Raw genomic sequence first — 22,116 nt, forward strand, 5'->3', positions numbered from 1 at the left:
GAGTTACTGAAACTGCTGCTCCGTTGTTGCCTTGCCTTGCCTGCAGCTTTTGAGGAGTTTTGGGCTAGTCATCTTCCCCCGGTGGGCTAAAGGGTTTTTTGTCTATTTAGTAGCTTTGTGAAAGTGTGGCATCAGTTGATTATTATTGAGGGTTAGATTACAGTGGTGATAGTTCTTAATAGGTAGATTCAAGTCCTTACATCCAGAAATAGTTCTCTTAACAGTTACAAATTTTAGTTCTGTTCCACTTTTAATTCTTTTCCTTTGGACTCCAATTATATAAGTGTTATTCCTTCCTTGGTTGCCTTCCAGATCGGTCACACCAACTCTGACTCTTAACTTCTTTATCTCATTTTCATTTCTTTGGTTGTTTCCTTTTTTTTTTTTTTTTAATATATTGTATTATGTTTTAGTCTATTCTCTTTTAAGTTACTTATAAGCTAGTCTACATTCCTGATTCTTTTAACTTTTTCTGTCTCTCCCCTGAATTTAATCAAGCTGTCTCATTTCTTTGAGTTTTTTGTCCATTCTGTTTTCAGTTTTGAACTGTTGATTCAAAGTGTTCTCCAAAAACTCCATATGTTGGCTTGAGGATATTTAATTCAGTTTGGAGGGTTGTGTTTCAGTTTCCTTGTTTTACCAGAAGTTTCCTTCAGTTTACCTTGTTTTGGTGAGGATGAATTTTCATCAGCAGAGCATTTGGATTATTCTCACTTTCTGGGTTTTAAAAAAATTTTTAATTTATTTTATTTATTCATTTATGACTGTGTTGGGTCTTTGCTGCTGTGTGGACTTTCCCTAGTTGCAGCAAGTAGGGGCTACTCTCTACTTATGGTATGTAGGCTTCTCATTGCAGCGGCTTCTCCTTGGGGCTCAAGGCTCCTGCAAGGTGGGGATGGGGCACAGACATTCATCCTGCAGCAGGTGTGTGATGTGAATGCAGCTGGATGCCATCTGTGTTTTTTAATATGTGTTCTAAGTATTGTTCATTTATTCTCATAATCCTCGTGATTATTTTGTGGTTTTATTTCTTTTCTTTTTTTTTTTTTTTTTCCACAAATGAGCAGCCTGATTCACGAAAGAGTTAATAACCCAGTTAAGGTCACAACTATTAAGTAAAGAAGCTAAAAAACAAACCAAGGAAGTTTGACTTTGCAGCCTAAGTTCTTTCAATTATACACTCTCTAATAGAGGGACAAATAGTTGCATGGATCAAGACATGCCACTTGTACTTATAAACAGACACAACAAGCCTCTCTGTCTCAGAAGGTGGGCATATGTAAATGCAGTGAAGGAGTCCAGAGCAATAATCTCGAAGCTTGCTTCTGTTGGGGGAAGTCTAATATCTGAAAGATTATAAAGATAAGAAGAGTGGACCAAAGCCGTGCTCAGAGGGAAATCTGTAGCACTGAATGCATGTATTAGAGAAGAAGGAAAATCTAAATTCAGTTATCTAAACATCCATCTGAGGAAAGTAGAAAAAGAAGAGCAAGTGAAATCAGAGTAAGCAGAAGAAAAGAGACATTAAACGTTAGAAGAGAAGTCAGTGAAATTGAAAAAAAGGAAATTAAGGGAGAAAATGAACAAAACCAAAAGTTGGTTCTTTGAGGAGACAGTAAAACTGATAATCTTCTAGCCAGGCATAGCTGGTAAAAAGGAGAGAGGACACAATACTGTTATCAGCAAAGGAAGGGGGCAGCAATTCTGGTCCTAGGACATTAAAAGGATAATCAGGGAATACTGTGAACAGCTCTGTGCCCACCCACTTGATAACCCAGATGGAGTGGGCCAGTTCACTGAAAGGCCATGTGCTGAAATTTGAGCACGAGGAAGTAGTGTGAACTGGCCTGTACCTGTTAGAGAAACTGAACCAGTACTGAGCAACCTAGAAGACGGGTTTGCCCCTGGCTTTTTAGATACACCACTGAAGCCATGGTTCATGACAGAATTGATGAATTGGATATCATTACAGTTAAAATGTTCTGCTCTATGAGCGACACGGTCAAGAGAATGAAAAGACAAGCCATAGGACGGTAGAAAAATATTTAGAAAGGACACATCTGTTAAAGGACTGTTACCTAAAATGTATGAAGAACTCTTAAAACTCAACAATAAGAAAACAACCACCTGATTTAAAAATGAGCCAGAGACCGTAGCACACATCACCAGAGAACATACTCAGATGGTGGAAACTAAGCGGATGAAAAGATGCTTCAGGAAGACACAAACTAAAGCAACAGTGATATACCAGTACACACCTGTTTTCCACCATTTATTATAAAATGGCCTTCATTTTAAGTGTATTCACTTAAATTGGCCTGTGTATAATCCAGTTATCCCAGAGGAGGAAGATACCCTACATGCTGTACAGGTGACATTTCAAAAGAAAAGAGCATATTATCTTTAAAAAACTGATAGAGTAATGACCCTCTTTATTGGACAGAATAGGTCGTACTTGGATTTCTGCCTCGCAGATGTATTAATAAATTGCATATTGATTAAATTTCTGATCAGAAAAACATAGAAAAATTCCAGAAGATAGTATATAGGAAAATAGTTTTTAGACAGCCCAGAGTCTTAGAGCAGGTTTTCTCAATGAGGGTGGTATTTCCCCCAAGGGAGTGTAAATTGGTTCATAGGAGGCAAAAAAATCTTAGCTGTTACTATGTTTGTGGCCCTGGAAAGGGCCACAGTGCGTGTCAGCAGATATTCGGTGCATCTGCAGTGTTCAGCTTTCCTGGGGAGACAGGAGATGAGGGAGAAAGTGTCTAGTAAGGGTTCCTTAGTAGGGATGATAATGAAAAAGCAGTTGAGAAGCACCGCCATAAAGGACAGGGACAGAGTCCACTGCCACACTGTGACTTTCTCGACTGTGAAGGACACCCCAGACAAGGTCGGAAGGCCGCAGATTGGGAGAAAAGCGTTTACAATTCGTGCAGTAGAGAGTGTAACCTCCGTGTTTGGAGTTCTTGCCAGTGGTTAACAGAGTAACATTGCCATACACACACAAGGACGTGGAGTTAGCGTTGGCTTCATCTGCTGCTGCAACGCCATTTCTCAGCTTGTTTGCTGTTTATTGGTTGTGAATGATTATCTGTATTTCAAAAGGAACCACACATAACATCCTGTGTGGGGCCCCTTCTATTTTAGACTTCTTAAACTCTGGGAGGTATGTCTCCACAGAGTTGAAACAGAGTGGCACAGACAAATCCATTTCGTTCTCTTCTGTGTTATATTTTCCTAACTGTATTACATTTGACTTTTTTGGTGTTCCTTTTTAAGATTATGGGAGTGCATTATATTAATAACCAAACAAATCATTTTGTTCTAGCAAGATAATACTGGTATTTTGTGTGTTAATTTAAAACAAATTATGGAAACCCTCATGGTGAAATGTTTAGGAATGTTTTATGGAATATAAACATTGTTTTGTATCAATGGGTATGAAATATTAAATATCCCAAATTTAGGTTAAACCTGCCAAACTCAATTCTAATTATTAATGCTTTTTTTGGTTATTTTAAAAGTTAATCAGAATTAAAAGCATGTCTTATTGCAGAATTACAAAACCGCAATTAAATGCAGGCTCTTTGGTCTCTGTATTTTTATTTCTTCTTATTTGTTTTCATTTGGTTTTTATTAGCTATCCAGTGGGGAGAAGATGGCCGCCCGTTTCATTTTCTCTTTTACACTGGCAAACAGTCATACTATTCATTAATGCATGTAAGTATATCACACTTATGGTAAATAACATGACTGTTAGTAACTAACTAATGATACCAGGGATTTTGCTCAGCTTCAGAATTTACCTAGTACGTTTCATAACAGACAAAAAGTAAGACTTCTAGAGGTAAGACAGTATGTTAAAAGGCTTTAAATCTTATTAATTTATCTTTGCTAAAGGTAAGCACTAGAGAATTTATGTCAGAATGGCTTGTCCTTAAAACGCTTTTACTTCCAAAGGTTGTGTTGAGAAAGAGATGCTCAGGTCAGTATCCAGGTGTGGGTGTACATCACAGGGCCAGAATCAGGAAAGACACCATCGGGTGATCAGGCACTCACTCACCTGGGAAGAGGCAAAGTCCTTCCCTCTCGTTGTTCAGTCACTAAGTCATCTCGTCCTCTGTCCCCCTCTTCTCCTTCTGCCCCCCATCTTTCCCAGTATCAGGATCTTTCCCAGTGAGTCAGCTCTTTGCATCAAGTGGCTGGCGTATTGGAGCTTCCTCATCAGTCCTTCCAATGAACACCCAGGACTGATTTCCTTTAGGATGGACTGGTTTGATCTCCTTGCAGTCCAAGGGACTCTCAAGAGTCTGCTCCAGCACCGCAGTTTGAAAGCATCAGTTCTTTGGTGCTCAGCCTTCTTTATGGTCCAGCTCTCACATCCATACATGACTACTGGAAAAACCATAGCTTTGACTGTACAGACCTTTGTTGGCAAAGGGATATCTCTGCTTTTCATATGCTGTCTAGGTTTGTCATAGCTTTCCTTCCGAGGAGCAAGCGTCTTTTAATTTCATGGCTGTAGGCACTGCAGTGATTCTGGAGCCCAAGAAAAGAAAATATGTCATTGCTTCCACTGTTTCCCCATCTATTTGCCATGAAATGATTAGTTACTCAAATACAATTTGTTTTTCATAGGCCAGCACAGTGTATGAGGCTAGAATCAGGGTCTAGAGGACCCACAGAGAAGTGATTTCACTACATTTTGACCCCCCACCGCATTTGCCTGTCCTGAGAACAGGTTGTATTTTCTTGCGGAGCCCAGGTGTTTGCTGGTGTACACACTGGGGCATCTCCTGCAGTTACTGTGACAAAAGGCTGGATGCCAGTTCCCAGTTTTAAACAACAGAACCCACTTCATCTTTAGAACACGGTGTCAAGTTTTATTTTATTCATAGTATGATTTCTCCTAGTTAACAGAAACAGTCTCCAGGCCTCCGTGGCCCCAGTGCACTCTCAGGCAGCGTGGCCCGCAGGCTCATTGGTACTCTGCTTTGTCAAGCTGCCTGGTGTTTGCGCTCTGCAAAGCCAGAGGATAGAATCCCCAGTTGTCAGGTGCATTTATTTCTTGGGGAGGGGCGTGGAAAAAAAGAAAACCTTCCTTTCACTTTCTGTTGACCTTGGGCAAATGAGCTTCTTGCCCCAGCAGAAATGAAATGAATGATGGATGCGGAGGGCATCTTTGCTGAGTAATGGAGCCGGCCGCGCTCTCTGCCCAGGCTCTCCGCACCGCCCGCGGCCGCCCGGGGACCCCTGCCGCTCATTTAAATAGGTATGTCAAATCTGCCTCCCGACGCCGCTGGTTTGATCTGTGGTAATATTTGTGAAGGTTCCATATGGACTCGAGCCCCCCGCAGAGCTCAGAAATAATGTACAACGCTTCATGGTACAGACGCAAATTCACCCTGAAAAGGGGCGCAGCGCGCGCAGTAGCTGTCGGAGAGGTGATGGAGCTGGCGCGCTCGGCTGTCAGCTTGTTACACGGATGGCTTGCACGCAGCGAAGCTGTGGAAAATCTGTGCCTTTTAACTTTTCTACTTAATCACGGTTGTAGCATTGCCTTTAGACTGTATGCTACATTAATTCTCTTCCTGCCTTCTGCCTTTCATCCCAAGTTTCACGGGAAAAAGTAAAGCGTGCGGGTCGTGGAGAGGAGCCTTATCAAACAGCTGTCACCCGACAAGCCATTTGCATTTGTCTGGGCTGAAACCGAGCAACCTCAGGGCATGGCATTCGGTTGCATTCCATCATAATGAAGAAATTACACATCGGAGAAGAGGCCTAACTTTAGTTTATATGTTTTTAAAAGGGATCGCTCAAGAATCTGGTCGGTTTCTCAGCCGATCAGATACTACCCTAGTCTAAACTCAAATGTCAGATTGCACTCAGTTTATCAATGGTCTTCCTTTATGCATCATGTAGTTTCATTACATACAGGAGAGTTCTTCGGGCTTTTGCATTTTAGTTAAATCTAGTAATTTAGGTCTGTCTTGTCTGTTGCGTGTTTTGACCCCCAAACACTGTGGGTTTGGTATTTGTTTTTGTTGTCCATCAGAACAGTTTACACCTGTGAATTACAGATGTTTTGGTTAAATTTGAGCATATTAATTCAGATAATTAATAAAATTTGTATTTTCAAAAAATGCACCTTAAGAAATTTTAAACTAATTATATGTATGGAAAAGAGGATAGGAGTTTCCCTAAGTGCATGCCAAGCGCTTGCACCTCATGCAGGGCAGATGTTGTTAATCACACTTGTGGTCCTTGCTGGGCCGGTGTGGGTCAGCGTCATGCGAGAAGCTGCTTGTAACCCTGAACTGTGTATGTGACTAACTCCCTGTTTGTGGTGAATCAGGCATTGCATGTGATATAAGACAATGTACCTCGAAGCTGCTCCCTGTGTTGCTCTGCCCTCTCTCGGTGGGGAGGGGTGCCCGTCCCTCTGTGGGAGGGGAGTCCCCCCCACTACCATCCACCACAGCCCAGGGCATCGAACCCCCGAAGACTGAGGGGGGCGGGACGTGAATCGCTGTTGTCGCCGTCTCTTGCCGTCGGTGTCACTTCTTCCCGTGTGACAGCGTGAAAGACTCTAAGCCAAACTCTGCTTCCCCCGTGTCCCGGGCAGTCTGTGATGGTGTGAGCCATGGGCGTCCTCCGCCAGGCTTTTTGGCAGAAGAGCACCAATCCCAAGCCTGTGTGCGGCTCTGCCGGGGGGCCTGTGTGCGGCTCTGCCGGGGGCCTCTGTGGCATCTATTGACCTTCTGTAATGACGCCAGAGCCGCTTTCCCATGTCTGATCACTGCCTGCCTGTTAAAGTTATGCAACACGGGCCTGCTGCAGCTTCCAGTTGAGGATGAGACCTAAAGCTTTAGTGAGCACTGTTTCCACTGGCCTGAAGTTAGTCCATCCGGTTCTTTTGTGGAGGAGTTGGGGGAGTTTTGAGGGAAGAGGAGGATTCTCAGAAAGAAGCAGCTCGTTGTTTTGCCCGGAAGTGAAGCTACTGGGAGAATGTAAGGTGCAGGAGCACGTCCTGGTCCTCTGAGGTTGCACCCTGAGTGTGTTACACCCTGAGTGAGCGTGTTATACCCTGAGTGAGCGTGTTATACCCTGAGTGTGTTACACCCTGAGTGAGTGTGTTATACCCTGAGTGTGTTACACCGAGTGAGCATGTTATACCCTGAGTGTGTTACACCCTGAGTGAGTGTGTTACACCCTGAGTGTGTTACACCGAGTGAGCATGTTATACCCTGAGTGTGTTTCACCCAGAGAGTTCACAGGCAGGTTGGCTGGAACTCCCTCCTGTGGGCACAGCCATGCACCTGTCTCCAGGTTCCTGGGAAAGTCAATAAAAACCATCTATTTTACAAAATAGTGAGTAAGATGTAGGTATGTAGTGAATGAAGTGTGAAACAGTACTAATGAGTAAATTCTTTAACAGTAAAGGTCGTTTTAAGTAAGAGGAGATGAGAGCCTTATGGTTTCTCAAAGGATCACTGAAGATTAAGGGGCTACATGCTGGACAGCCCTGCTCATCTGTCTTTTTTACCCAAAGCAGATGACTTTCCATCTCCTTAACAGCCACTCACCAGCAGAACTTGTGTACTTCTCAGACATGATTTAAGCTTTCAGGAGCAGAATGAAAAAAGATAGTAAAGGAAGTAACCTGAAACCTCTCCACCCAGACACCTTTTCATGTCCCATGAAACCAGAGCTCGGGAAAGGGTGTGAGACACTTCAAAAACACTGTAAGCTGTCAGAAACATTCAGCATTTATTGAAATTTTCCATCAGCTCTCCCCACCATAACCTTTAAAATAAGGTTCTTCATCTCTAAAAGCTACACTGGGAATTTAGAAACCTCATTTATATTTCATGACTTGTCTTACAGTAAACATTGGAGTATTGCCAGAATATTTCTATAATTCAAAGCAAGTATATGGCCACAGATGAAATTTTTACCCAAAGAAGGAGCAAATTAAGGAATAAGTAGATTGGAGAGGGCAATGGCAACCCACTCCAGTTCTCTTGCCTGGTAGGCTGCAGTCCATGGGGTTGCTAAGAGTCAGACACGACTGAGCGACTTCACTTTCACTTTTCACTTTCATGCATTGGAGAAGGAAATGGTAACCCACTCCAGTGTTCTTCCCTGGAGAATCCCAGGGGCAGGAGAGCCTGGTGGGCTACCGTCTATGGGGTCGCACAGAGTTGGACACGAGTGAAGCGACTTAGCAGCAGCAGCTTCAGATTATTATATACTTAAACTATTCTACACAATTAGGGGGGAGAAAGTTTAAAATGTGAAAAAAAAAGATGTGATTCTAATCCTGATAATGTAGGTATAAATAGGATTCATTTGCCTGGCTCATGTAGAAATTCTCCAGTTTAAGTGACTTAAATAACTTCTGGGTTCACACAGCAGCCCCAGAGGGGTGTGTATCTCCACTTATGTTGCGGACCCAACTAACGAAAGTTCCAGGGACCTGGCACCCAGATTCTTCCTTAGTCCACATCCTCTCTGCCACCGGGCAGTGCACGTTGAGAACTTTGGAAGCAGCACTTCTTAAAAATGGACTTAAAGCAGTGACCCATCCCACAGTGAGGTGTTACAGAATTCCGCTTTACAGCTACATTAAGGGCTTCCTTTTAGAAAGCCGCAGACCAAGCTGACATGCATCTGCATGCTGTTTGCAGTCCTTTCTTGACATGCGTCTGTGCGTGCTGTGTCGCTTCAGTTGTGTCCATCCGTGCAGCCTTTTGGACTGTATGTAGCCCACCAGGCTCCTCTGTCCATGGGATTCTCCAGGCAAGAACACTGGAGAGTTACTTTGGTAACTAATTCAGTAACAGAATCTGCTGTTCTGGAAGTATCTTTAATATACGTTTTCCTCACATGTGAATAATTACTGTTGTGGATCTTGTATGTTGGAAAATCAGTTTTTAAAAACCGATTCAACTTACCGCCTCTGTTGATTTCAATCAGATCACTTCTTTTATAAGATTATTTTTCTAAATATATGATGGAGCTTTAGGTAGTGAAAATGTATGGTATCAAGTCACAAGCACTCCTGTGTAATTACTCCTGGGGTGTACTTTCCCAGAGGACTTGTCTCTGTGACCTGTATGTGAGGCTGTTTTGTTTGTGCTGAATAGCATTACATGAAGTGTACCTGTATAGCATACTGTGTTCATGAAGTGATAGCCGTGGTCTCCTGTGGAAATAGGTCTCTTGGAACTCTAGATAAATAGCATGATGAAATCCATGAGAAATGAATTATATGTATGTTTATTTCAGTTGGTTTTGTATATGTCAGTAGCCAAAAAATTTTGAGAAGATTGTTATTTAGGAAATTTATTTTCTGTGATTTTCCTTTTCCCAACAAACATTTTAAAGTCTCAACTGTATTGAACTAGTAGCTAAGATGGTAATTACTGTTAGTTGTATATATTTTGTATATCAAAAAAAAATATATATATATACAGACTTTTTCTGTATCACCCTCCTAAGAAATGTTATTTGTTTGCCCTTCCTAAAATTGGAACTTCTACATGATTAATAAACCAACACAGATTTAGGAAGACTAAAATCAGATTTCTTTAGACTAAAAATCGTATTGCTCATGCTCTTGGAAGAGTTTAGTTTAAGCATTTCTTTTTTGCACCCTGAGCATCTGGTATTTTCAAATTAGGCACCTTCTAAATGCGACTCATACATTATGGAAATCTGATGACATGAGGGGTGGATAGACTGGCTTTGATTTTATGAAATATTAATCATAGCTGTGATTAATGATTCAGCATTTCACATCTGGGTTATTCCTGTCATATTTGAAAATTATACTATTAAATACAGTATATAAACTTAGCATAGCTGGGGTCACGGCTAATCCTCTGGCGCCCCTTAAAAATTAAGTGGAAATTGAACAATAGACCAGAAGCCAGTCCTGATAATCTGTGATGTTGACAGTGCCTGGCGTATTTTATACTCTCGAGGATTTTCTGATGTAAATTAGTACACACACCTCTTCAGGGAGCTGAAGCTGTAGGGTGTACTTTCCAGACGACTCTTGTCTCAGAGTAGCCAGGACAGGCTCTGAAGAGCAGGCTTATTATTTAGAAGGGAAAGAAAGGTAGAAACGGCGTGCACATAAAGTGGTTTCGCTTATTTGACACCCAAACGCCATACCTCACCCCTGTGTCCTTTCTTGGCCATTGCTATAGGCCAGGCACTGTGCCAAGAACTTCACATATATTTTCCTAAATATGTAGAGAACTGAATGAGGGGCTTTAATGTGAGTATTATATGACTTGATGGATCACAACTGTCAAAGCACATCTGAGCCACCAGGGAAGCTCCATAAATGATTAGAACTTAGCATGTTTGAAATTTGACGTGTACCTTCATGGGTGGTTTTTCTCATTTTTGACGTTTTTTTCTGGTGATTTTACATACACTATTTATGCATTTTTATGGAACTAAATATGAAATGCAGAAGATAAAAGCAAAGTGAAAAGTTTAAGAAAAATGTGGACTTAATGTTAAAATTGCTCAGAAGTCACCGGCAAACGATAACAACATTAGCAGCCCAAACTTTGACTTGAAACTTACCTATGAAGCAGGTCAACTATTTTTGTTTTTGTTGCCTTGGTTATTCCAGAAAACTAAATAGGTCTTTAGCAAGCTGGGTGTGTTAGTTGCTCGGTCATGTTCAACTCTTGGTGACTGCATGGCTGCAGCGTGCCGGGCTTCTCTGTGTTTCACCATCTCCCAGAGGCTGCTCAAACTCAGGTCCACTGAGTCAGCGATGCCATGCAAACATCTCATCCTCTCTTGTCCCCTTCTTTTCCTGCCTTCAGTCTTTCCCAGCGTCAGGGTCTTTTCCAGTGAGTTGGCTTTTTGCATCAGGCGGCCAAAGTATTGGAGCTTCAGCATCAGTCTTTCCAATGAATATTCAGGGTTTATTTCCTTTAGGATTGACTGGTTTGATCATCTTGCTGTCCAAGTTGTAGAGGTAGTTATTTTTAATCTGGACAATAGAACTGAATTAGCCTAATTTCTTTCTGTAGTTCCAGTATTTAAACTCAGACTTCAGTGTACATTACTCTGGGGCATGGTTCTAACAGATCAGTGAGCCCATGTCAGAGGTTCCTCTCCCGGAAGTCTGGGGTGGAGCCTGAGACGGTGCATTTCTGACCTGGTATTTAGCTTTACTGATGGGGCCTTAGCTGTAGAACCTCTGACTCGTTAGTGATTCTTCACCATTTTGGAGATGCTCAGCCCGGCTTCACAGTTTCTACATGTGGCTGCTTTTCTTCTTCTCGTCTAAGTTATCAGTTCTACTCTCCTTCCAAGAACAAACAACACAAAACACACTCTCAGGAGTCTCCCAGCCACAGGAAATGAGCTCTGTCCTCGTCTCACCATTCCTAGCCCTTGGAGTATGATCTGGGCTTTTCTCACCTATGTTTATGCAAATTAAAGGTGCAGTCCTCACATCCTTTCTTCCTTCATCTTCCCGTTCTCCCTTTTCCACTTGAAAGAAATGGATTCCTGAGAAAAGGTTGCAGAATGAAGATAATAAAATGTAAGTACTGGTCAGTACAGAGGCAGCAGCCAGGGACACTCCTGTTCTTAGAGCAGACTCTCTATCGGCAGCTTTGAATATAAAATAGTGCTCTGATCAGCCCCCACACAAGGTTGTCCCCCAAGCTGGAGATTATTAAAACTGTTTGAAATACAGACAGGCATCTCGGAGTAACCAGTTGCGCCTTCTGAGATTAGTGGATGTTCTCATGATTTAGCAAGAAAAAAAATATATCATTTCTAGTTCATCCTTTGAGCGTGTCTGTTCCGTCGATTAGTATATTATAAACGAACATGCACATGAAATTAGTACGAAATGATGAATGAATACACACCAATTCAACATGAGTCTTCACATAGACTCAGTCAAAAAAAACTGGGAGACGGTTGCAGTATTCTGCTTGTTGTAAACTCATTTCCTGGAAAAATGTATTTTATTAATCACCTTTGTTGCCAGATTATTGCTTTTTTACAATTCTAACAAAATGGTAAATTTCCCTTACTTGCATTACAGTGTAACAGGTGACATAGATTTGAAGTCTTTGTTAGAAAGTAAATTAATAGAAATCAAATAATGAGAAGTAAATATTAATAGAGAACTTTTAAAGACAGACTACATGGTGAAGACTTAACTATTACATAAGTATTAAATATTAGAAAAGTTGTTCAGTGCTAAGTATAATTTTTAGTGGTATTTCTCCAAGTTTAAAGGCATATTGCTATATAAGTAGGAATTTTTTAAGGAAAGTTTTTGGTTCTGTTTGAGGAATTCTTAAGGAAAATCATTTATAACTTTATTTTGTGTTTAATATCCTCACTGAGCTAGTTATAAACCTTTTATAGTTATTTAAATCCAGTTGAAGTGTGTTACTCTGCAGAATGCTAAAGTCTCATTGAAATTACTCTACCATGCTTCAGTTCGAGTGAGAAACAGTATTGTGGAAGAGCATTTTCAGCAGTACTTGCTGTGCAGCTGTGACTTGAGAATTGAGGAGGGGTACTTTTGAGATGAGGGGACTCAAGGGAGGTAGAAAGTAGTGGTGAGAACGAGCTGCCTCCCGGTCTAGTGTGTTTTACTTGCCACAGGAAGCGTATGGAAAGGTGCTCCACGCAGAGGAACGGCAGGACCAGCTGCGAGCCAAGGGTCTGTTTTCAGAAAAATCTAAATCCAAGTAAGTTCTTCTTGGCGTTAAAATACTAACTAAAAACATTCCACTTATCATTGGTGCTTCTTAGGCATTACATAAAGCTTAAAAATGTGTTCATTATTTTAGCATTAATCTTTATAATTTGTTTTTTTTGTTTGGGAGGATGTAAATATTAAGGTTATTATTTTTATATTACTTCATTCCAGATTTATATATTAAACGGCACTTAATTACTATATTTGAATATTATTTCTTCAGAATTTTTGTGCTTATGTATGTGTGTGTGTGTGTGTGTGTGTGTGTGTGTGTGTTTTATGTATTTTGTGTTTAAAGATTTGTGCATCCACTTAGCAAACAGTGATAGACTAGATCCATCAACTTGACCAACTGGTTTTAAATTTTGGACTGGTTAGTCATATATTTCCTGTTATTCAAAAGACACAAATTTTTGACCCAGATGACACAGTGGTAAAGAACCTGCCTGCCAATGCAGGGGAGACACAAGAGATGTGGGGTCAATCCCTGGGTTGGGAAGATCTCCTGGAGAAGGAGTAGCAACCCACTCCAGCATTCTTGCCTGGAGAACCCCAGGGACAGAGGAGCCTGGCGGGCTGGAGGCCATGCGGTCACAGAGACCTGACTGAGCACACAGAGCACAGCACGTTCCTGTGTTCTCTCTTATTCAAAAGACCCCGGTTTTGGAACATGGCTAGTTTAAGCTGTAAGTACTACCCCTAGCCTTTTCTTTGTATTCATTACTACTTTAGTCCACTCACAGATTACTGTGCTTCCATAACCTCTCCTTTCAAACAAATTATGAAAAGCAAGCACAATTTGAATTTTTGAGAAATCTGGTGACTTGAATATCCAGCAAGTTTCACACTGCTGAGTCTAACTCGGCCAACGGGACATTTGCTAGACTGGGTATCTCTTCTTTTAAAGTAGACTGCTGCTGCTGCTGCTGAATCGCTTCAGTCGTGTCCGACTCTGTGCGACCCCGTAGATGGCAGCCCACCAGGCTCCCCCATCCCTGGGATTCTCCAGGCAAGAACACTGGAGTGGGTTGCCATTTCCTTCTCCAGTGTATGAAAGTGAAAAGTGAAAGGGAAGTCGCTCAGTCGTGTCTGACTCTTAGCGACCCCATGGACTGCAGCCTACCAGGCTCCTCCGTCCATGAGATTTTCCAGGCAAGAGTACTGGAGTGGGGTGCCATTGCCTTCTCCGAAAGTAGACTGAGGAAATGTAATAACCTATCTCAAAAAACTATTCACTTGGATGGAATTTTACAGCTGTGTAATATTAATACAAAAGTGTGTTCCCCTGTCAAGAATCACTACCACTTGTGAGATCTTTCATGATGTAACTCTCATTGCATGGTTAATTTAAAAGAGAATACATGTGATATTTTAACAGAGACCCAATTGGCAGCAGATGGCTGATTAAGGAGGAACTGGAAGAAATGTTAGTAGAAAAACTGTCAGATCAAGACGTGAGTAATTAATCTTTTTAATTTAAGGGGACCTGTGCCGTAAGATTGTAGACAATTACTATATTAATATTTAGGATCCTAATAGTAACGTTCCTCAAGAGGCATGTGTTCCTAAGACAGTTTTCCTTTAAAAAAAAAAACATTTGGAGCTGATTCTGCCCGTAGGCCAAGAAGGCGGCAGCCTAGAAGACCCAGACCCTCCCCTGCAAGTGCGCTGGCCGTCTCTCTGCCCGTTGTCTTGGGGGAGTGTGGCTGGTGTCCTTTTTTGCATCCTTCAGTAGAGCAGGTGTTAATTTTACAGGCCAATGGTAAGTATAAGCAGCCGTTACAGATGAAATAGGAAAGAAACGAAGCACAGGGCGCCCTTCCTGCTAGCACATGCAGTGTCTGTGTGGCCAGTCCTTAGAATCGGCAAAACCACCAATGTCAGGATCACCTGGAATGCTGGGAGCAGAATGCGGTTGCCCACGGTCCAGGCCTTGCTCAGAATTCCCACCGGCCTCACCCAGGAATATACATTTTTAGCAGGCTCCCAAAAGCCTATAAAGATGATGATCCTTGGTTAGGTCTCAGCCAGATTCTTATTTTGCTCAGTATTCTAGCATATTTCAAAATTATCAGAGGAAATCTGATGTTTTAAATATGTTGATGTTCTGGATTTAGATTATTTCTAGAAGATGAGAGTATAGATAAATTTCACAAATTGTTTCAAGAAAGGTTTTTTCCCTCCCATGGCAGTGACTGACGTTAGTACCTTGCCACCATGTAGATTTTAAGTCATATGCTTAAATTTCTCTGTTCTTCATTTAAGTTATTACAGAAATTAATGTGTTGGAAAAGTTGCAATTTGCTAAACTGAGGTGTTGGACATTTGGTGAGTGGTAGAGCCAGAATTAATTTCTAATAGCCTGACTGCCAAGTCGGTATCGCTGCATTGGATGCAGCTGAAAAAAAATCTGTCTTTTACCTCTTAACTGACTGCATCGTTTCTGTGTTTCCCATTTCCTGGCTCCTTTCATTTTTTAATAAAATAACAAGTTTGTTTTCATTTTGGAAATATCCCAAAGACTTTGTTAAAGGTGCACAGCCATGAAAACAAAACAATCAAATATATAGGCTCATCTATTCATCTGTCTGTAAATATATGGGGCCTTTGTACTTTGGACAAATGGAAGAAATCCTGAAGCTGACAACTGGTGTTGAGATGAAGGAGGCAGGAGTGGTCAGTGATAGCTCGACTCATGATCTCAGTTCCTGAGGCCGGCTGCGTCACACCTGTAGTTACCTGCTTGTGGGTTCGAGGGTGTCACGGCACATTCAGGGGAACTGAGAGCAGCTGGGGAAGGACAGCTGTGAATGGAGGTGATGGAGCTCCACCAGGCTGGGTGCCTAAGTATCTCACCCTTCCTTAGACCGCTTCTCTCCTAACCTCCTTGGAGGCAATCATTGAAGCAGCCCTTTGAATCTTACATGTGTGATTTTTATATATTTCAAATCATTAGTGGCAGATTTTCACTATAAAGGCAGAGGTCATAAAGGCGAGCCTGATTTTTAGGGTTGGCAAAAACATAAATCAGGTTATCAAAAAGCTGGGTTTCACACTCTGTGCTCACCAAGGATGTCAAGTGTCAGTTGTTTCCTTCTGCATAAACACTTTAGAGTGATTACTCTGGCTTCTAATTTTAAGGGGTTAATACCAAGTTGTTTACTTTCTAATCACATGTTCAAGAACTATTAAAAACATGCACAGAGTAGCAAGGATAATTTATTTCAAGAGGTTGCCCTTTAAGTCAAGTATCTCTTGAATTTTTAAATAGCTTGATTGTTCAGTTTTAAAGGAAATCATAAACATTAAAGTAACACAGCTTGAACAGCTAAAGATATATTTGCCAAGTGTATTATGAAATATAATTTAAGAGGTACATTTTCTCAAAATCAGACTCTCCCCATTTTACTGTGCGAAACTCACTGGAAATTATTTATGAAGCTCCTCTTGATAGCAATTCTAGTAAAAGAGTAGAAGTCACACTCAAAGATCATCTAAATATTTTTTTGAAACAGAATTTAAATTTCACTTTCTTGTAATATCCCAAGTCAGAGAAATGGATTTTTCTTTGAAAGGTTCATCTCTTTGTTTCTCGAAAGGAAAGATTGAGACCAGAGGCGCCCAGGGAGAATGCCACGCCCGCTCGCTGTTTCAGAAGCAGTGCGCGTGCCATCCTGTCAGAATTCATCAGGAAAAGCAACACTGGAAAGATCAAGTATATAAAAATAGAAAAACTTAGCAAATGCAATTACACTCCCATCTCCTAATGAATTTTTATTGTCTGCAGTATGCACAGTTCATCCGGCTGCTGGAAAGGTTATCAGCCTTGCCGTGCGATGCAGTTGAAGAGGAATTTGTGGGCAGGTTCCGCAGGACAGTGACCGTTCAGTCAAAGAAACATCTGATCGAGCCTCTGCAGTATGATGAGCAGGGCATGGCCTTCAGCACAGGCCAAGGTAAGGCGCGCTGGAGAGGACGCGCGCCCCCGAGCGCGGGGCGACGATGGGGCGTGTGTGCGCTCTTGCCCTGTGCTGTTCATTTTGTCCGTTTGTTTATTTTTGCTGTTGTTACACTGGATTTCCGAGGTTTTAAGATTCTTGTTGACATTTTGAAAAACGGAACCCTTTAATGTCCCAAGGAAAGATGTGGACCCATAGCCTGCACAATCACATTAGCACTTGGTTATTTTCACATTTTCAGCTGGTGGAAACAACAATGTGTTTATCACAGAGCATCTTAGATTCACTGAAAATGTTCAGTGAATCTGCCCGTCAGACGCCAAAACTATGAAACCCGAAAACTTTCGGTCCTCAGCTCACGTCTTCCTTGTAGATGCCCAGAGCCATTTGACATGGTGTCACTTTAAAGAATCGAGCTATTAAATGATCCATCTGCAACTCTAAAAAGTTTAACATCACTTCCTTTGTCATTTTCAGTTAATATTTTCAAAGAAGTGTAACCTTCCCTGAGGATTCCTTGTATTTCAACCTTTTATTCCTTTTCTTTTAGTTATACTTTATTATACTGTTCATGTATTGTAAAAATTTACAGTTGAGATTCAGGTATATTCTTATTAATTTAAAAAATACTAGGTAAATTTAATTAAAAAAAAATAATGTAAACAAATGTGAATTACTTGGTTGTAGTACTTCTAAAATGGGATCAAAGAACAAAACACCCCCACAATAAGTTCATTACATCAATTATGGTGTCGTTTGCCTGTTTTATTTTTGTGTGACGTATAATAATTATAGAACTTTCCTATATAGGGTGTTAGGTATTGTTACTCTGAGGGAAGGAAGTTAATGTAGTTTTGCCTCACTCAGAGCACTGGTCTTCAAGATGTTTACCGCATAGATGTCTTGTGTTTTTCAAGGTAAGAGAAAGACTGCAAATGCGGAGGCGGTTGTTTATGGCCATGGCAGTGGGAAGATAGAAATCAATGGGGTCGACTACCTGCTCTACTTCCCAGTGACCCAAGACAGGTGAGATCTGTGTTTGGGTTTGGCTTTTTGATCTTCAAGGAAATACACTTGATGATACATCCCGATCAACAAGGCTTATGATTTCCTGGCGTTTGCCCGATTGCTTCTCTTTGTTGTTTGTTGTTTAGTTGCTAAGTCATGTCTGACTGCTTTGCGACCCCATGGACCATAGCCCACCAGGCTCCTCTGTCCGTGGGGTTTCTCAGGCAAGGATGCTAAAGTGGGTTGCCATTCCCTTCTCCGAGGGATCTTCCCCACCCAGGGATCACACCTGCACCTCCTGCATTAGCAGGCTCGTTCTTTATCACTGAGCCACCAGGGAAGCTCCAGTCCAGGTTAATTCAGATCACTAGTGGAGGGACCGTTTTCAGCTGCTCCCCTTTGGGTGTGGTTCCCTGTCCTCATAGACTTTTGCTGTATTCTGGGTACCTGCCTCCTGACTGTGCAGACCCCGCCTCCTGGGGGTTCTTTCTCACCTTGACCACCCTGATGCAAATGCTCTCATATCTCCTGATTTTTTTCTCAATTTTAGTCTCAGTTTCTTGATGTTTATAAGCATTTGCTTGGGAATCTTAAAAGTTTCAGGAATTAAAGCAGATACATATTTAAGCTCCCAAACGAGCAGGTGAGCAGAGCTTCCCTGAGTAGTATTGCCACTCCCGTCACTCACCCTCAGTGAGGCAGGGTGTGCCGCTGCACCCGAAAAAAAGAGACTGACCCCACTCTCACGGTGTCTGAGTATCCTAAACAGCAGTGTCTCTGCGTGTGTTGTGGTTCCTATAAACGACTAGAGTGTGAGCGTTCTGTGAAGTCATGTGTATATGCTGCAAATCTAACTCCATCTCTTGTGATGTCCTCAGAGAGCAGCTCATGTTCCCCTTTCATTTCCTCGACCGGCTTGGGAAGCACGACGTGACCTGCACGGTGTCGGGGGGCGGGCGGTCGTCGCAGGCGGGGGCCATCCGCCTGGCCATGGCCAGAGCCCTGTGCAGCTTCATCACCGAGGATGAGGTTGAATGGATGCGCCAAGGTATGGCTAGTTTGAGTTTCTGTGAGCCCTGAAAAGTAATAAAGCGTCATCACTTTTCTTTTCAGCTAGAATTTAGACAGGTCTGGTTTGCCTTCCATGCAAGCTTGTTGTTTTTTTCCACACCTTTTAAGTCGAGTACGTGCAAAAGCCATGGGTATATGGTTAAGTGAAGTTTTGCCTTTGCTGTGTGGCCATTAAAAGTACAATGGCACCCCACTCCAGTACTCTTGCCTGGAAAATCCCATGGACGGAGCCTGGTGGGCTGCAGTCCATGGGGTCGCTAAGAGTCAGACACGACTGAGCAACTTCACTTTCACTTTTCACTTTCATGCATTGGAGAAAGAAATGGCAACCCACTCCAGTGTTCTTGCCTGGAGAACCCTAGGGACAGGGGAGCCTGGTGGGCTGCCGTCTATGGGGTCGCACAGAGTTGGACACGACTGAAGCGACTTAGCAGCAGCAGCAGCATTAAAAGTACTCTTAACAAAATATGTGAGCCCGGCACACAGGGGAAAGGAGTGCTAGTGTTGGAGGAGTGAAGAAAACACTGAAAAACTCCAGCCTGTGTAATACTTATAAACACATCAGGAACGGAGGCTGAGAGTGACTCGTAATCACTCCTGAGGACTGGGAGAGTGGAAGCCACCAGCAAAACTGACTTTACTCTCCCAGAATGGAAGTCTTGTGCTGAGAACACAACTCTAAAACTTTTTTTCTTAGATCTTAAAACAAAGTCCCAAGAAGTACTATTGTCACACAAATTTAAAAATGTAAGTTTCTTTTCTCAAATGTGTTCGTGAAGTCATATGTTACTTGTACATAATGGAGACCAGAGGTAGAAAAGAAAAACCTCCTGGAGGGTGAAGTGTGTGGCAGTATAGACACCTTTACAGTTGCAGTGTCTGTAGAACTTCCGCTTCTGTAACGGTAAGCGCGCCAGGCGGCTTTCCTTGCAGTGATTAGTGATGCCAAACAGGAACAGCTTTGTCCTTAGTTGAACAAGTTTTAAAACCAAAAAGGAATTGATCATAGCTCTCAGAGCAGAAGACAAGCAGACTCAAATAATGTGCCTGGTGTTTGTCCCGGAAATCAGGAAGATAGCCCCGAAGAGGGAAAGCACGCTGCTGTCTGGAGGTTTATGTGAGGCTGGAGTCGGCTGTGGGCCTGGGTGCTTCCTCTTACCCCAGGGGCTGTCGGTTCACGCGACTCACCTGCCTCCCTGCATTTTCCGTGGTTCCTAAAGGCGTCTCTTTTTATGCTGCAGCTGGACTGCTCACCACGGATCCCCGTGTCCGAGAGCGTAAGAAGCCAGGCCAGGAGGGCGCCCGCAGGAAGTTCACCTGGAAGAAGCGCTGAGTGTCCCTCGCGGGAAAGCGAGGGGCGCACGGGAGACCAGGGCCGGCTGGGCGGCTGCCTCGTGAGATGCGATGCTGTGAAGGTCACCTTCTGAAAAGAGTTACTTAAAATGTTTTAGCTTGTTTTGCTGCTTCACTTTTAAAACTTTTTCAGAAGAGAGTTTTCAAAGCCTAACTCAGACTCTTGGCATATTCGATCTGAAAGGAACATTCAGCAAAACCCAGCCAGGAGACCTTTCTCAAATGGGAAGGCCCAGCCCACGGATCTGAGCTCTGGAGCCACACTGCTGACCTAAGAGCAGCACAGACTTGAACTCCATCCTCCACATGCTGTCGCTTTTCCAGACAGCTACACGTTGTTCACAATTGAGGGGTGAGATGCTTGTCGAAAAGAGAGGAGCCAGCGCAGCGTCTTTGTCAGGAGCCCCGCCGAGTCGCTGACGGCGACAGGCCCGCCTCTCCCGGGGCCCCCGGCAGCCACCGGTCCTCTGTCTGTTTCTATGAGTTTGACTTTTGTTTTTTTTCTTTAAGATTCTACGTATAAGTGATACCACGCAGTGTTTGTCTTTCTCTGTCTGGCTTATTTCACGGAGCACGGTACCCTCCAGGTTGGACACGGACTTGCACTCACAGGATGAATCAGTTCCGAGGCTCTGGGCTCGCACGATGCCCTGGGAGTCCCTCCCTGTGACGCTGGGAACCGCGGGCATGAGGCGGGTTTGGGGTTTTGTAAAGGACAGTAAGTCTGGTCTTCCTGTGCAGCCCTGGATACAGCAGACAGTGTGGTGAGAGGGCCTGGCCCAGGGGGAGCAGGGGTTGAGGGCCCTGGGCGTGATCTCTGCCTGTCTGGGAGGGGAGGACACGAGTGTCCACTTTACCTTCCAAATGTGATACAGGCATTGGGGGGTCAGGACAGTCTGCAGGCCCGCAGGGCCCCAGTAGGTGCCTGGTCATCGTGGGTTGTGATTCTCATCATGAAACCCACCCACCCCCAACCCCCATATCCTCTATTGTTCAGTTATCCACGTGTGTGCAGGGGTCTCAGTCTGGATGGGTGGGGGGAGTCATGGTGTGAACAGGCAGTGTCCTTGAAAATGAAGGATGCTTCATTGCCTTGGCCCCTCAGAACAAACAGAAGCACGATGCTCTGGATGGAATAGCTAGCTGGACGCTACAGACCCAGAGCTTCCACGTCTGTTACGACGTCCAGGCTACACCCCACTTGACAGCCCCATAGACACGGGTGTGTAGCCCGCATACACGAGGGAGGTGGCCAACTACGAGGACCTCTCAGTATCTATAAGGGAAGGTCAGCCCATCGTGTTTTCACGATGCTGACATCAGGCACCTCTATCATGAAGGCTGTGACCCTTTCCACCAAATTAACTGTCAAGGAGGGGCTTCCCTGGTGGTCCAGTGGTAAAGAATCCGCCTTCCACTGGAGGGAGGGGACGCAGGCCTCTTCCTTGATAGGGGAACTGAGACCACACATCTGGGGGCCTGCCAAGCCTGCACGCTACAACTCGAGAATCCCATTCTCTGCAATGAAGACCCCACCCAGCCAAAAAAAGAAAAAGTTTAAAAATGTCATCAAGGAGCCATAAAAATCAACATCTCACAAAAATACTGCCACCTTCTTTGGTGACCAGCCTTGGGATATAGAAATTTTTCTTACTATATGTAAACCCTTGGATAAGAAACAATAAACTCATTATTAAAAATTGGCAGTCGTCTTTGAGTGCTAAGCTGTAAAAACTCCTGAGCTTCAGCACTGAGCAAGATCTTGTCAATTTTCTCCTGTCATTTCTTAGAAAATATAAATTACTACAGAGGTGCAAAGTGTAGGAAAAAAGGAATTCAAAGTCATATCACTGTGTTCCTTCAACTCAGGCCATCAGTTTTTTAAAACAAAGTGATAAAATTCATGTTTTTTAAAAGAAACCATAGGTGGAATTAGATATCAGAATCGGAAGACACGCA

The 22,116-nt window shown here is 43.0% G+C and overlaps 1 protein-coding gene across 2 annotated transcripts in view; it reads left to right on the plus strand.

The window, feature by feature from the left end:
* The window catches only part of MRPS9 (mitochondrial ribosomal protein S9), a 39,078-nt gene extending 17,218 nt beyond the window's left edge, over positions 1–21,860 (plus strand). The window contains exons 5-11 of one of the 2 annotated variants that reach the window (XM_006067891.4): positions 3,644–3,723; positions 12,670–12,755; positions 14,145–14,220; positions 16,554–16,722; positions 17,643–17,751; positions 18,612–18,781; positions 20,046–21,860. In XM_006067891.4, the coding sequence (XP_006067953.1) occupies positions 3,644–3,723; positions 12,670–12,755; positions 14,145–14,220; positions 16,554–16,722; positions 17,643–17,751; positions 18,612–18,781; positions 20,046–20,137 (782 nt within the window). In that variant the 3' untranslated portion in view covers positions 20,138–21,860. The remainder of the gene's footprint in view (positions 1–3,643; positions 3,724–12,669; positions 12,756–14,144; positions 14,221–16,553; positions 16,723–17,642; positions 17,752–18,611; positions 18,782–20,045) is intronic. The other variant, XM_044925725.2, reaches the window with a different exon arrangement.
* The last annotated feature ends 256 nt before the right edge of the window (positions 21,861–22,116 follow it).

The sequence above is a fragment of the Bubalus bubalis genome, chromosome 12 (assembly GCF_019923935.1).
Source record: "Bubalus bubalis isolate 160015118507 breed Murrah chromosome 12, NDDB_SH_1, whole genome shotgun sequence".
NCBI classification, from domain to species: Eukaryota; Metazoa; Chordata; class Mammalia; order Artiodactyla; family Bovidae; genus Bubalus; species Bubalus bubalis.